Source organism: Trichoplax adhaerens, genomic scaffold (assembly GCF_000150275.1).
Source record: "Trichoplax adhaerens TRIADscaffold_1 genomic scaffold, whole genome shotgun sequence".
Lineage (NCBI taxonomy): Eukaryota > Metazoa > Placozoa > Uniplacotomia > Trichoplacea > Trichoplacidae > Trichoplax > Trichoplax adhaerens.
This window is the reverse complement of record NW_002060943.1, coordinates 3,077,742-3,090,715: the sequence shown is the minus strand read 5'-3', so window position 1 is coordinate 3,090,715 and position 12,974 is coordinate 3,077,742. Positions and strand designations below refer to the sequence as shown.

At 33.0% G+C, this 12,974-nt stretch overlaps 3 protein-coding genes across 3 annotated transcripts; 2 read left to right on the top strand and 1 right to left on the bottom strand.

The window, feature by feature from the left end:
- Nucleotides 1-94: 94 nt before the first annotated feature.
- TRIADDRAFT_20071 (uncharacterized protein) lies at nucleotides 95-1,362 on the top strand (the record flags this gene model as incomplete). The annotated part of the gene is made up of 5 exons (XM_002108534.1): nucleotides 95-160; nucleotides 474-527; nucleotides 864-931; nucleotides 1,090-1,202; nucleotides 1,313-1,362. Coding segments are annotated over 5 exons (351 nt in total), but the record flags the coding sequence as incomplete, so codon positions are not given.
- A 1,276-nt stretch (nucleotides 1,363-2,638) lies between these two features.
- Nucleotides 2,639-8,974, bottom strand: TRIADDRAFT_51605 (uncharacterized protein; the record flags this gene model as incomplete). The annotated part of the gene is made up of 17 exons (XM_002107727.1): nucleotides 2,639-2,683; nucleotides 2,778-2,910; nucleotides 2,998-3,114; nucleotides 3,203-3,318; nucleotides 3,653-3,753; nucleotides 4,065-4,110; nucleotides 4,202-4,316; nucleotides 4,398-4,486; nucleotides 4,584-4,676; nucleotides 4,809-4,843; nucleotides 4,983-5,035; nucleotides 5,115-5,222; nucleotides 5,327-5,442; nucleotides 5,921-6,076; nucleotides 7,221-7,349; nucleotides 7,564-7,616; nucleotides 8,887-8,974. 17 exons carry the CDS (start codon nucleotides 8,972-8,974, stop codon nucleotides 2,639-2,641), a joined length of 1,593 nt encoding a protein of 530 aa, XP_002107763.1.
- Nucleotides 8,975-11,179: 2,205 nt separating this feature from the next.
- On the top strand, nucleotides 11,180-11,569 carry TRIADDRAFT_17632 (uncharacterized protein; the record flags this gene model as incomplete). The annotated part of the gene is made up of 1 exon (XM_002108533.1): nucleotides 11,180-11,569. A coding segment is annotated over one exon (390 nt), but the record flags the coding sequence as incomplete, so codon positions are not given.
- Nucleotides 11,570-12,974: the final 1,405 nt, after the last annotated feature.

Here is a 12,974-nt window from a genome sequence, read left to right as displayed (position 1 = left end):
TGGTGTAGTGCAGTAAAACATTAAACGGATATAGCATGCAATTTCATCCAGTAATGATCTATTTCAGCCTCCTATCGATCCTAGAAAATATGAAGATTTCAAAATGGTCATTGCTGTCCGAACTGATTTACATATGCGCAAAGGCAAGATGGCCGCACAGGTATGTTGACAAACTACAGTAGATCATGTACTGTACTGTCGTGCTCTATATTAGCATAGTATTTTATCGACAATGATATTAATATAAATGATAATTATAATTATTATTATAATTAATGAATATGATCTTCATGAACTTTCGAAATTGGGAATAGTGAGTCATACTATAATCGCGGTTTCGTACTTTAATCAAACTCTAAGTAGATAGAAATTTATTATGCGGTGCATTTAGACATAATTTATGGATCGTGATAGTTAGCTCTTTGGAAATATAGCCGTGAAAATTTTGCGATTTTTTTAATTATCAAATTTAGTGCTGTCATGGTGCTATTGCGAATTACGTTGGTTGCATGCGCAAAAATCCAGAGGTAACGCGTTCAAAGCTGGATAAAGTTACTTCTAAATAGATATACGTATACTCTTCAAAAAACACCTCTGCCTTTGTAAATCGTGCTATTGACTTGCATAGTTTGTGCATATACTGGATGTGGTATTTGATCTCGTATATTCTATTAAGGAGGCTGGCATCATATCTCTTTAAATTACGCTTTATCGTTGCGATGGTTTTTAGGCTAGATGCACAATATACATGTCAATCTAGTAATTTAACTTTAAGAAAGTTAGTTGCGGTATAAATCTATAACCTCAACGTACTTTCGATTTATGTCATACGTATATTGTAATCAGATAGTTTATTGTTTAAGATGATACATAAGTGGAAGCGTAGTGGACAAGCAAAGGTTGTTGTTAAGGCATCTGACGAAGCAACACTGTAAGTATGTATAAGTGTTGCACTGATACAGTGATATGCACTAAGTGTATATCTTTCAATTTGTATAAATATTTCATAGATGCACAGCATAACGAAGTGCAGTAGCTAGCCTAACTACATACGTTTTGTTTGTGGATGTATTGTATGGTTTGCGTTAGGTTAAAGATGCAAAGTCAAGCAAGAAAATTGGGTTTAGAGGCTAACGTCATTGCTGATGCGGGTCGTACACAGATAGCGGCTGGTTCTTTGACTGTATTAGCAGTCGGACCGGGTAAGCCTATTTATGAACTTTGTGTAGTTTGTTTATATATGCCATTTAGATAAAGAAATTATAGTTCTGATCATGAAACGTTAGGAGTTATGCTTTATTATGTTAAATAGGACCACAAGAACTGATTGACCTTGTTACTGGAGAATTAAAGCTAATGTAACGTGAGTATTATTTCCAAATTCATGTTTTATTCAGTGTTACTTTAAATTGTCTGATTCCAATTTGTAATTATAAAAGGAGTTTTTCCTGAAGCTGTGCCTTCCGAGGTGAAATATCAGCTATGATGAAGGTGTAAATAATGCCCTTTATGTTATTTGTATGAAACTTGAGCAGGAAAAATGCCCACTGTAATTGATAATTTTGATAAACACTCAGATAAGTCAAACGTATTTACATGGATATCATAGATAAGTAACAGTTTGCTTAGAAAATGATTCGTTGAGTTTTTAATACTTTACACACTATACCTTAAATCTGGCGTAAAGTACTTGAGTAGTCGCAGCAAGGTAATTACATATAATAAGTATTGTATAATTTAATAAAGGCCTATATGGGCACTGGCGATTTAGTAATGTATACAGTAGTATATCTTGGTGATCCGAATGTATTGTACGCACTAGATTATCAATGGCAATCCTCGTTAATGGTATAATTACTTAAACTAAATTGACCATCTATGTATTTTAGCATTATGGATAGAACTGAGTCGCACTGTCGTCTAGTTTAAATTTCGTAGATTGTTTTAGTCTACCTTGGAAAGAATAGAAGCGTCATCTCTTTAAGTAATGGTTTTATGTTTAAACCAGACTCGATTCAAAAATGTTTGGAGCAGTAGTACTACATGGTATTGAACAGATAGGACTATTCTAAGTGAATAAATTGATATCAACATCACTTTTACAGTGTACAGAATATTTAATAACCTTCAATTGAAAAAGCAACAAAATAAAACTAAATTTCCGTAATAAATGAAAATGTGTGTCACAATGGCTAAAATACAAGTCAATATCAGATTCTGCTCTCATCTAAAATATGGTCTTCCTATATTCGTAGCTCCTAGTATAAACAGATCAATTGGGTACCTTTGTAGGTAAAGTACCAAACTTTAAATAATTAAATATAGAAGCAAGTGTTTAATAATATTTGTATCGTAAAAATATATATTTTTGTAACAAACCATACCGGTAAAGAACTTCCTGGTAGATAAAATACTATAATACTACAAGGCGATTGTCTGTGCATATTTTTTCTGTAATATAAGCAGTTCATTAAAGATGATGCGATTTAGATTCGAAAAAACTGGTACACTATAACCATCGACATACAATAAACTAACATGTAATAGAAAACTCTAAACGCTATTTTTGCATACACAATAAGCAGTATATGCTACTTTGATTGCTTTAAGATACAGTATATAAAATTTTGCTTTAGAATTATTCCATTTCGTCTAATGATCCTGTTGTATTGGCGTCACCGTCCTATACGATGCCAGAAAAGTGTAAAAAATTTTCGAAAATAGCCAACTGAATGATTAATGACTCCTATGATTGCAAATATGTATTACTCAATTACCTCATCATCGATGTCAAAATGAAGCGGGTGAATTGGATTCAATTCATAGTGAAGACTACTTTCTTCAATATCTCTACTTTCATTTTCCAACTTGTCAATGGCCTCTTGAGCTTCCGAACAGTTACTATCCATACTATATCAATCAATTAAATGATTTGCTTATTTATGTAAAATTAGTACAGAAGGTCATTCGTGTGATATATAAAGCATTCTGTCATACCTTAGAGCAATTCTATATTCGTCCAGAGCCTGTTGTTTCTTGTGGGTTTCACAATAGTAATTACCCAATTGTAAGTGTACTTTTGAGCTTGGTGTTGTTTCTAAAAATTGCTGTAGTCTAGTTTGGCAAGTAATTATACGTATAAAAATGTTTCAGAAACTCTTGCTATGTACAATGTACTTGAAAACGACTAAGTAATTCTTACAATTTTATAGCCTTGTCACAGTCTGAAAATTTATCAGCGTAGATATTAGCTAACGAGCAGGCAGCAAGTTCGCACGATGGATCAAGATTTAATGCTAACTGGAATGATGACTTCGCCTAGTATAAAACGCGAATCATTTTAATTTCGTAAGAGTAATATAAAAAGCCTAAAAGTTACTATAAAATCGTATACTAACTTTGTCCACACAGTCTCCTGAACTTCGGAGATACACGTTGCCGCAAAGCTATAGATGATATATCTTACATTAGCTATGTGAGCAATCTTAAAATTTAGATTTCTTTAGTACGCTATTTAATGATCAATCTCGCCATGCTGATTTAAAATGTGTTTTCTATATTGATATCATACGGTAATTCCAGTTGGCAAGGATGTAAAATAACAATCATATTGCTCCATCAGTAACTGTATGAAAAGGCTAATTCAACTTACTAGCAATGTACTTGGTGTTCGTCCAACTTTTGTGTAAGCTTTAGCAGCTGTTGAGGAAGCCAGAGAGATCTTGTTATCAGCTAAGTAACAGTTTACTAAACCTAATTTAGGTAATTTTAGGAATATAGTAAAATTAGTAAAGTACCGATGTAGTATAAATATCAGAATGATAAGCTAATTGATGGATCTCATAAAGAAAATAATACCAATATATGATTCCACTTGATCAGGTGCCAATTTGATGGCTTCTTGATAATGTAGAATAGCCTCCGTCGTTTTATTCATTTGCAATAATAATGATGCTAGTAACAGTGGTAAAAATCATATCATCTACGTTAATTAAAGGTTATCGCTGCGTAAAGTAATAGCGTAGATTGACATGCAACATAATTAATGATGACTTGAGTGAAACCTTTAAGAACAAGGGCTTGAATATTTGAGCTATCAATAACATGGGCCTATAAACGTATAGAAAGAAAGAGTTTAAGAACTGCACTTGGTAGTGTAAGGTCGATCCAGGAAATTTATAAAATAACGTCATTTAATAACCTTTTGAGCAAAATATATAGCTCGTTGTACATTATCCTTGATAGCATTGTATTCAGCCATTACTAGCCAAGTGTCGACGCTATTTTCATTGACTTGTAAAAGTCTTTTAGATAGCCTAAGTTGTCACACCAATTAGGTAAAGTTAGAAAAATAACCAAAACCTAATATGGCAAATCTCTCGAAAATGATCACTTACATAAATAAACTTTTAACATTTTTTTCCTTCGCTAAAATCCTTGCATAAATGCCTAACCCCTTTACAGAATATGGGTCCATTTCTATAATCTATTCAAGTAAAAAATAATCTAATATTACGACACAAAAGCTACTTATCGATCGGTGAGATGGAGTAAGGAATGGTGTATTTTTGCTAATGTTTTACCTTCTCAAAAAGATGTTTTGCGTTTCTGTAATCTTCTTGTCTGTAATATCCCATAGCGATACTGTTCATAATAGGGATGCTGCTATGTAAATGCTGCAATCATCCCAAAATTTTGCAAGGGATCAATTACATTATAAGAAAAATGTAAAATGTTATCAATGGCTTAGACAAGTTTTTGCAACAATAAAAAATATAAAAGTTGACAAGCATCCACAAGAGGCATACATGTGATTCCAATTTGGATAGGGTTTCAATCGCTTCTGTAATTTAACGATAGTAAAGACTTTATTTGTAATGATTACCTTTATCTTAAAGTAAATGCTCAGTAAATTATACGAGTGTTGTCACACTAGACAATTTTACATTGCTTAAAATGATAGATTATCAGTTTCTGCTTACTTTTGTATTCTTTACATGCCATTTGAGAATGACCATTAATCCATTCATTGAGCCTAGATTAAATGAGGATTTATCGTCTTAATTAACATACAATTTGTACACAAACTAGGAGATATTAGAGGATTGACAAACCAAGATGGGCATGATATTCCAGCCGCTGATATTATATTCACAATATCATCTCGTGTACATCCAAGCTGTAACAATCCGTGGACCGCACCCAATGCTAGAGGACATTTTCTAAATAGAATATAATTATATGCTGCAATATTATCATACTATTATTATATTGAATGGATTTTAAAATAGCTATCGGAAAACACTGATCATAAGAAAAAGCCAACCGTAAAATCTCTTTATAGCAGGCAATAGCTTGCTTATCGATATTGGATATTTGATAGAGATGAGCTAAGCTCATGAGAACTTTAGGTGTCCTCTGCCTAACGGAAATTCCTTCTAACTGTAAAACGATACAAAATATAGCAGTTATACACTTGATGTTCCTGTAGATGTAGAATTGATTTATTAACTGTTCCTATAATAAATCATGTTAATTGCGATTTGATTGCAATCAATATAATTGCTTTATCATTACACATCCATAGGCTAAAAATTGGACGCCTAAAATATTGTAGTTATAATATGCAATTTAAACATTAATCTGAATGATCAGGTATTAGCAATATACGAGCGTATATTGAATAGTAGTTACTATTTACTTGATAGTGAGTTGAGCATCTCTGTAAATAGCAGTAATGTTCAAAATCACTGGTGCATTACATAGCATTTAACAATATTACGTACCCCACACACCCATTAGCTTTACAGTAATGGTATGTAGTATTTAAAGTAAGGAATTTATCCAAAGTAATTGAGAAAATCTATCGTAAGTAGATTGTATATATCATCAATATTAGGTTAGGATGAAATCACGTTACCATAGCAGTAGCATTTCTAGCATCGCCAAGTTTCATGTAACATTCATATAATTTATATTTTAATTCCACTTCAGATAGTAATAATTCACTTGTTAAACTCTTGACTTTAGCTTTATTCAGATTCTTTCGTAGCAATAAAGCTTTCTGGAAGATATCCTAAAATGATTCAATTCATCATAAGTTAGAATAAATACACTGTTTAATCACTACTGTCTATATGCTACATCTATATCAGCGTGATTTTAGGCCATCATTGATGGATAAAATAACTACAGTTCCATTACATTCCACGCAAGCGAAGGTCTGATAGGTCATTGTCGCAGTGTGTTTAGTAACTGATGCCAATTTAGGAATGAATAGTAAATATAACTGTTTGAAACGTCATTGCTGTAGCTAAATCAATAAATAAAGTCAATCAATAACTTGAGAAATCACTTTTGCATTACACTCTAAGATCTTGATTGTGCTGTAGTTTATAGTCCTGATATTTTGGAATGCGGTTCTACCATTCTTGAAAGATTATATTATACATCAATCGATTGATGTAGTCTTAAATATCGGCTGATTCTAGCACATTTAGCAAAGTATTTACAAGACTGTGATAGATTACTACTATAGTTAGATCCACTATATAAGGCTAATTGGAAGCCAGAGTAACGAATCTATCTTATGCTTTAATGTCTCTATTAGAGTCCATTTCAAGCTGTTAGTACTTTCAAATAGAGATTTCATACTTCTATATACGATTATGTATTGATTGGAATTTGAAAATATTACTTATTCCAGTACCTTCAATTGAAATGTTTGTTAAAATTTGACAGATTACTACTGTAGAAAGATGAATAAATGGAGTAAATTTGTAATTTATGGGACAATCATTTGATTTGTCATTATTCTGCTGTAACGAGATTAACTTCATGAGGCCAACTGGAAGGTTGTATAACAACTTTCTATTTTTTATCCTCTAAGATCTCTATTGTACTGTATTCCAAAGTAGAGATATTTTGAAAATAAGGTTACAATCTTTCTTAATGATTATATACCATCTCATAAAGGGCAACTACACGATTTAACATTCTGGCTAATAAATAGCAAATCGAGAACTGACATCAGATACGTATAAATCTATCAACAATTTTGTAGCTACTGAGAATAGTATTGCAGGTGTTCGATTCTAATTTATGATCTATTATTTAGGTAAAGGTCTTTTACGGAATAGTCAAGGCTATATCAACTACTCATGATTTGTATAGTATGATGAAAACTGAATGCTTTCTAATTAGCTTATGAGCTACTTTACCTCTGCCTTCTTGTACTGTCGTCCTTCATACAATGAATCACCATACCATACTAGAATTTTATAGTAATGAGAAGAGGCTACTGAATCATTTTTACCGCACTGATTGACCATAGGTAGAATAAGACTGATCTAAAATATCAAGAAATAAGATCATGGTTATCCAATGATACTTGATGATATCAATGCAACCTAAAAGAACTATGTTAGAATCGTCAATTTATCGTTGTTGGAAATGATTAGTAATTTATCAAGCCTTGATCGATATTGAAATATCCGTTACTACAACAATTCCTTTTGCAGCTATCATTAGCTGTTTCAAGGAAAATAAACAAGCAATCAGTACCAGTAATTCGACATCTTGATACAATTTGGCATTGAGCAGGGATTGAATTTGCTCTAAGATAGGTGTTATAGACTGCATTAGTAAGAAAATGAGCCTAATCAATTGGAATAAATTGCTTGATGGCGTTGATGTCTTGCAAGTTAGAATGGAGATTTAGTTTGTGAAAGGGTTAGGCTGACGGATTTGCTATAGTGATATGAGTAGATCGATGGTGATACTAGCTACAGTATGAATTTGATTAGCCTGTATGGGATAGTAGATTGCCATTGAGTGAATGCCCTGCCTACCGAACTGGATGAAAACAACAGGAAGAAAGTTTGAATTGGCACGCATGCGCAATGACGATTATCGCGATAATCAATGACGTAAACATAGTAATTTATCCTTTATTTATTATAATATATTATATATTATATCTCATATACACTATATATAATTATAATTGATTGATTAGTTTTATCTTCCCTTGGACAACATTTCCTTTTTAAAGGGAAATGTTGGTTAGCTCTTGACTAAAACAGTCATCGACTGGTATCCCGTGCTCTACATGATGTTGTTAAGCTACTAGAAAATTCTTAAGGCAATCTTATCGATGAAATTAGAGCTAAACTTCATCTCATTTCTGCACGCTATCATCATGTAGTTGAAGGAGAGGCAGTCCAGAGTGGAAGGATTTATGACTCACTGGTAGTAAATTACAGTACAGTCATCAATATCCTTTCATGCTCTGCTTTGATTGTAATTATTTAATTTACAGTAATTCGTACTAATTCTGTCCATACTATGCAATTAATCTGATGGGATGAGCAAAATGTACTGATTGACTGAACTACTCGAAAACGGTCACGGGCTTTGACTGCCAGAAATGTGTGATGCAAGCCGATTATTTTGCTAATCATTTCACTATACTCGTATGCTACAACTATAACTCTGCAGCACATACACAGTACGTTATAAAACCAACCTAGCAGCTAATTTAAAGCATAGTCATATACAATACGATTAAAATGACCATTTCTAGTATTGTGTCATCATCAACAAGCATGTACTGTCCCTTTCTCTGTTTTCCAATATAGTTCCTGATTTGCAGTGATTAATTCATTTAAAATAATTTGATTTTGGGTATGAAATCGAACAATTGATGCCTAAAGATTGATAAGCCATATTATACTGTATATTGATTAATTGAATTTGTATTGACTGTCTGCAATAATTCCATGCAATTAATGTGATCGGATGGAAAAGCTTAACTCTTATTTTGTAAACAATTTTATTTTAAATACGAACGATTTACACCCTTCAAGAGCCCTTGAATTAACTAACGTGCCTTTGATGGCCTTTGGTAGATGAAGAAAGCGGCTTCCCTAGCTAAGCCACGCGAATGCAATGGCACTGTGCAAAATGATGTCATCCGTGTCAATTTGCTTGGTTCAAGGCAATTGCTATCATACTGTACGATGACATTATTTTGCTAGTAATTAATCCTTCTTTCTGTCTTATATAGAAAAGGCTATTGATAGTTTCATAGACTTTATTTTATCTTTTTGCTTTCGTTCTATCTTATCATAAAAACTTGAATTTCTTTACGATAAAGAGAGACCGGTAAAAATTTCACTTGAGGGCTAGTAGTGACATGTACAAAAACTTGCAAAATATGATGGTGAAGGGTGACATTACTTTTCCTTTTTCCAGATAGGCCTATGGACGGACCGACGTACTGTCTTGTGTGGTCCAGTGTCCGTCCATACAGTTACGTTCATGGGGGCTCTATCAATTCAAGTACCTTCAGTATGGAACCGCTAACCATATTGACTCGATCAGGCCGATCCTAGCAAGACTCTGTGATTTAAAAGGCAACTAAAAATATCGCAAATTACTCATCTTCCCATTGGAATGGAGAAATATTATGGTGGAAAATCGTTCTAATTATTGATCTATGCCATGCTAAGAGTAATACTTGGCATGAATACACATGTTAAGTAAGTGGATGAACTATTTCAGTTGAGATTTGAAAGACTAGATGACATCGAGTCAATTGGAATACGGTGGATATTGATCAGCGAGGGAACGCCATTCCTCTCATCGATTAATTTAATTTATACGTGTATATAGATTGGAGTCGACACAGCGTTAATGATAATGTGATGGAAAGAGGATAATAAGCTTAATCGTGAACTTCTTGCTAAACTTTTGATCGATTAGCGAGGGAAAACTGTCCCAATTAGATATTTAATAGACGATCGGACTTTAGTAAATAATCAGTGGAAGCTTATGGTAGGAATGGTTCTCTTTTCATCACGGTGACATTATCCTTTAGTCGGTAAATGGACGTTTACAGCGTACAACTCATAACCACTTCCTGTACTCTTTCTTTCTCGATAGTAATATACCAGGCCAATTTGTAGAAAAATGATATGACCACTAGTTAGCTCTAGAATTGGGGTATTATCCTGACTTTACGTAGAAATAGAGGATTGCTTTTACCAGTAGTATCGTCGGTATAGATCGTTCCTTTTCTATCCTTTACAATCACGCTACCTACGTTCAACACTTGCCTTTCCAATTTTCCTATCGAAAGGATGATGGATATCCATGACAATAGTTTATCTATTGTCAAGTACAGTACTGTAATTATGGATAGTTTTAAACTGGAAACTTTGTGTTCGATCACTTAGGGATACAGCAGAAATGGATGGGAATAGCAGACAAACTTATTCCATGTGTATTAAAACTACTCTACTCACACTACGGACTTATTTTTGAATGTGTTGATTTTGATCAACTGTAATGTCGACGTTGAATTGTATAACATTTTTAAAAAGGAAGACTTTGTTTGAATATACACTTAGAATAGTTCTGTAGCAACAAGTTTTTTCGGTATGATTATGAAATTGGAGTTAATGTACGAGTGATGATGATGCTTTACACCAATATAAGTTGATATTGCCATCAGCGTCAGTATTTCTTTGCATACTCGAACAAGCGCTTGTTGTTCACCTTTACGAGAGAATAGGAGAACAGTTCGATAGATGCAATTTTCCAACAATTTAAGTCAGTCGATAGTGCATATGTAATCGAATTCTCCCTAATTTACTCCAGAAAGACTAGTATATACGTATTATATGAATTTACTTTCGGTTCATAGACTCCAAGTCCAAGATATTCCGATTTATTTTCAGTACAGTACTAAAGCTGTTCTTCTTTCGTAACTTCATTTCATGCACAGCTGCATGCCATTACTTCATCATTTGTATATAATACAATATGTAAAAATCATCGGTCAGTCTATTAAACTTGATCCATCATTTACCATAGCCAGCAACTAATGCCTAAGTTAAAGTTGTACCTACCGTGTTAGTGATAATAATATTGTGTACGGTCTGTATTGCTGCAGTGATTAAAAATAGATATTCATTAAAAATTTTTAAACTTTAATTTATAATTCTCCATTTTACAATTAATTCAATGCGATTACTAATGATATTTTCTTCTTGCACCATTTCATGATGCCTAGCACCGAAAATAGAAGATAAATAAAGCCCACATGTCATGTTGGATCATAAAAATTCTCACTAAAGTTAATAACTGAACGTCTAATTGTTGCAGATAATAAGAAATGAAGATCAACGATAAAAGTATTATTCATTTAGCTAATAATTTTGAGCATGTAGACAAGCAAGGCTTCTTATATAAAAAGGGTGAGATCAACCGTAGCTTGCAACGTCGATGGTTTGTATTAACGGGAAATTTACTTTTCTACTTTGAAAAGCAATATTCTCGTGAACCTATCGGTGTTGTTGTCTTAGAAGGATATGTAGTTAGCCGTGATCCAAATAATACTTATGGATTTTTATTATGTTTTGCTGGCGAGAATACTCGTACATGGACTTTTTCCGCTGAAAACAGAGAAGATATGGAATCATGGATGCAGGCTTTAGCGCGTTCGTCTTATGATTATATGAGGGATTTAGCCAACGATTTAGACAGACAAATCAAAGAGCTTCGGACATTACCGACATTGAATTATAGAAATGCAGCGTTAGCGGAAACAAAAGTCCCAATTTTAGATGAAATTCAGGTACAACCCGTAATGTCTGATTATGTCCACCATGATCAGCAAGAGGGCAATGTAGTCGATTTAGTCATTCCATCACCGTCTTCTACTAATGATCTTCCCAATCTTAATAATTCATTATTAGATTTAGTAGAGGATCATTACAGTACAAATACAGATGCTGCAGTTGATGATAGTCTACCCGCAAGCCAAGCTGGTAGTCGTTTAGTGTTCCACAACAGCAGTAATAAAGGTAGTGGCTATCGAGGTAAATGTAGATCATTTGAAGAGATGCATGAAGAAATTAGCGATCGAATTCGTAAGGGGATAAATGATTGGGAGCAATTGCGAGCAGCTTTAATTTCCGAACGATCTCAACAACAAGATAAAAGCAAGACATATTGGTTTTATCACTGACGATATATCGATAGTAACTAGTGTAGTGTAATAGAATTAGCTATGATATTACTAAATTTATTTTATTATTCATGATGGACTCATTCTTGCATGAATTAATTTAAAAGCAGTTAAAATCAATTTTTTTTTACGCTATTAGATTATTATTACAATAATTATTATATGGAAGTAACAGTCAGGTATATACGGGAAGATCGTATTGCCAACTATGACTGGGATAAATAAATGTACGGGTGTAGTTAGCAATCTTGTTAAATTGAAATAATTATAGTTACCCGACCGTCAATGAGATATGTACAGATGAGCTATAGATGCAATAATTATTTAATTCGTTGATTATCTCTATTTTACAGTCTAAAGACCTTTTATCAACAGCTTTGACTTAATTTATAAATTTCATCAAAATGTAACTTTCCTTCGTGTGCGTATCCGATAAAATTAATTCTTGATAACGAACCAAAAAGGGAGTGCGAATATTGTTAGAGTATAGCTCAGAGAGATATCCGCCTAACCTTAAGTCTTGAAAAGTTTGACGCTGTTTTATTAAAATTGATTCTTACTGCTATTAATTGTGCTAACTCTGCACTGATTTATTGCAATATTGCCCCAATAGGTCACAATTTTTTGATATCATCCCTTGCGTGTAATATACTAAGATTTTCCTAATATTGCTTAATAAATTCTAATACATTATTTAAGTGATTTCAAAATTACCTTTTTAAATTACTAAATAGATTAATTTTACATGATTGCAGTCGATTGTTCAGATTCAACGATATGTTTTTACTATTGTTTGAAGCTTAGTGCCATCGTTAGCATTAGCTTCGGATTTCAAGTAGGATTGCTATGAAAGATAACTCTATTTTCGTACAATCACAATAAATCGTAATTCCTGACAAAATATCTGTGTTGTAAATTTGTGATCTAAGTAGCTAAATAG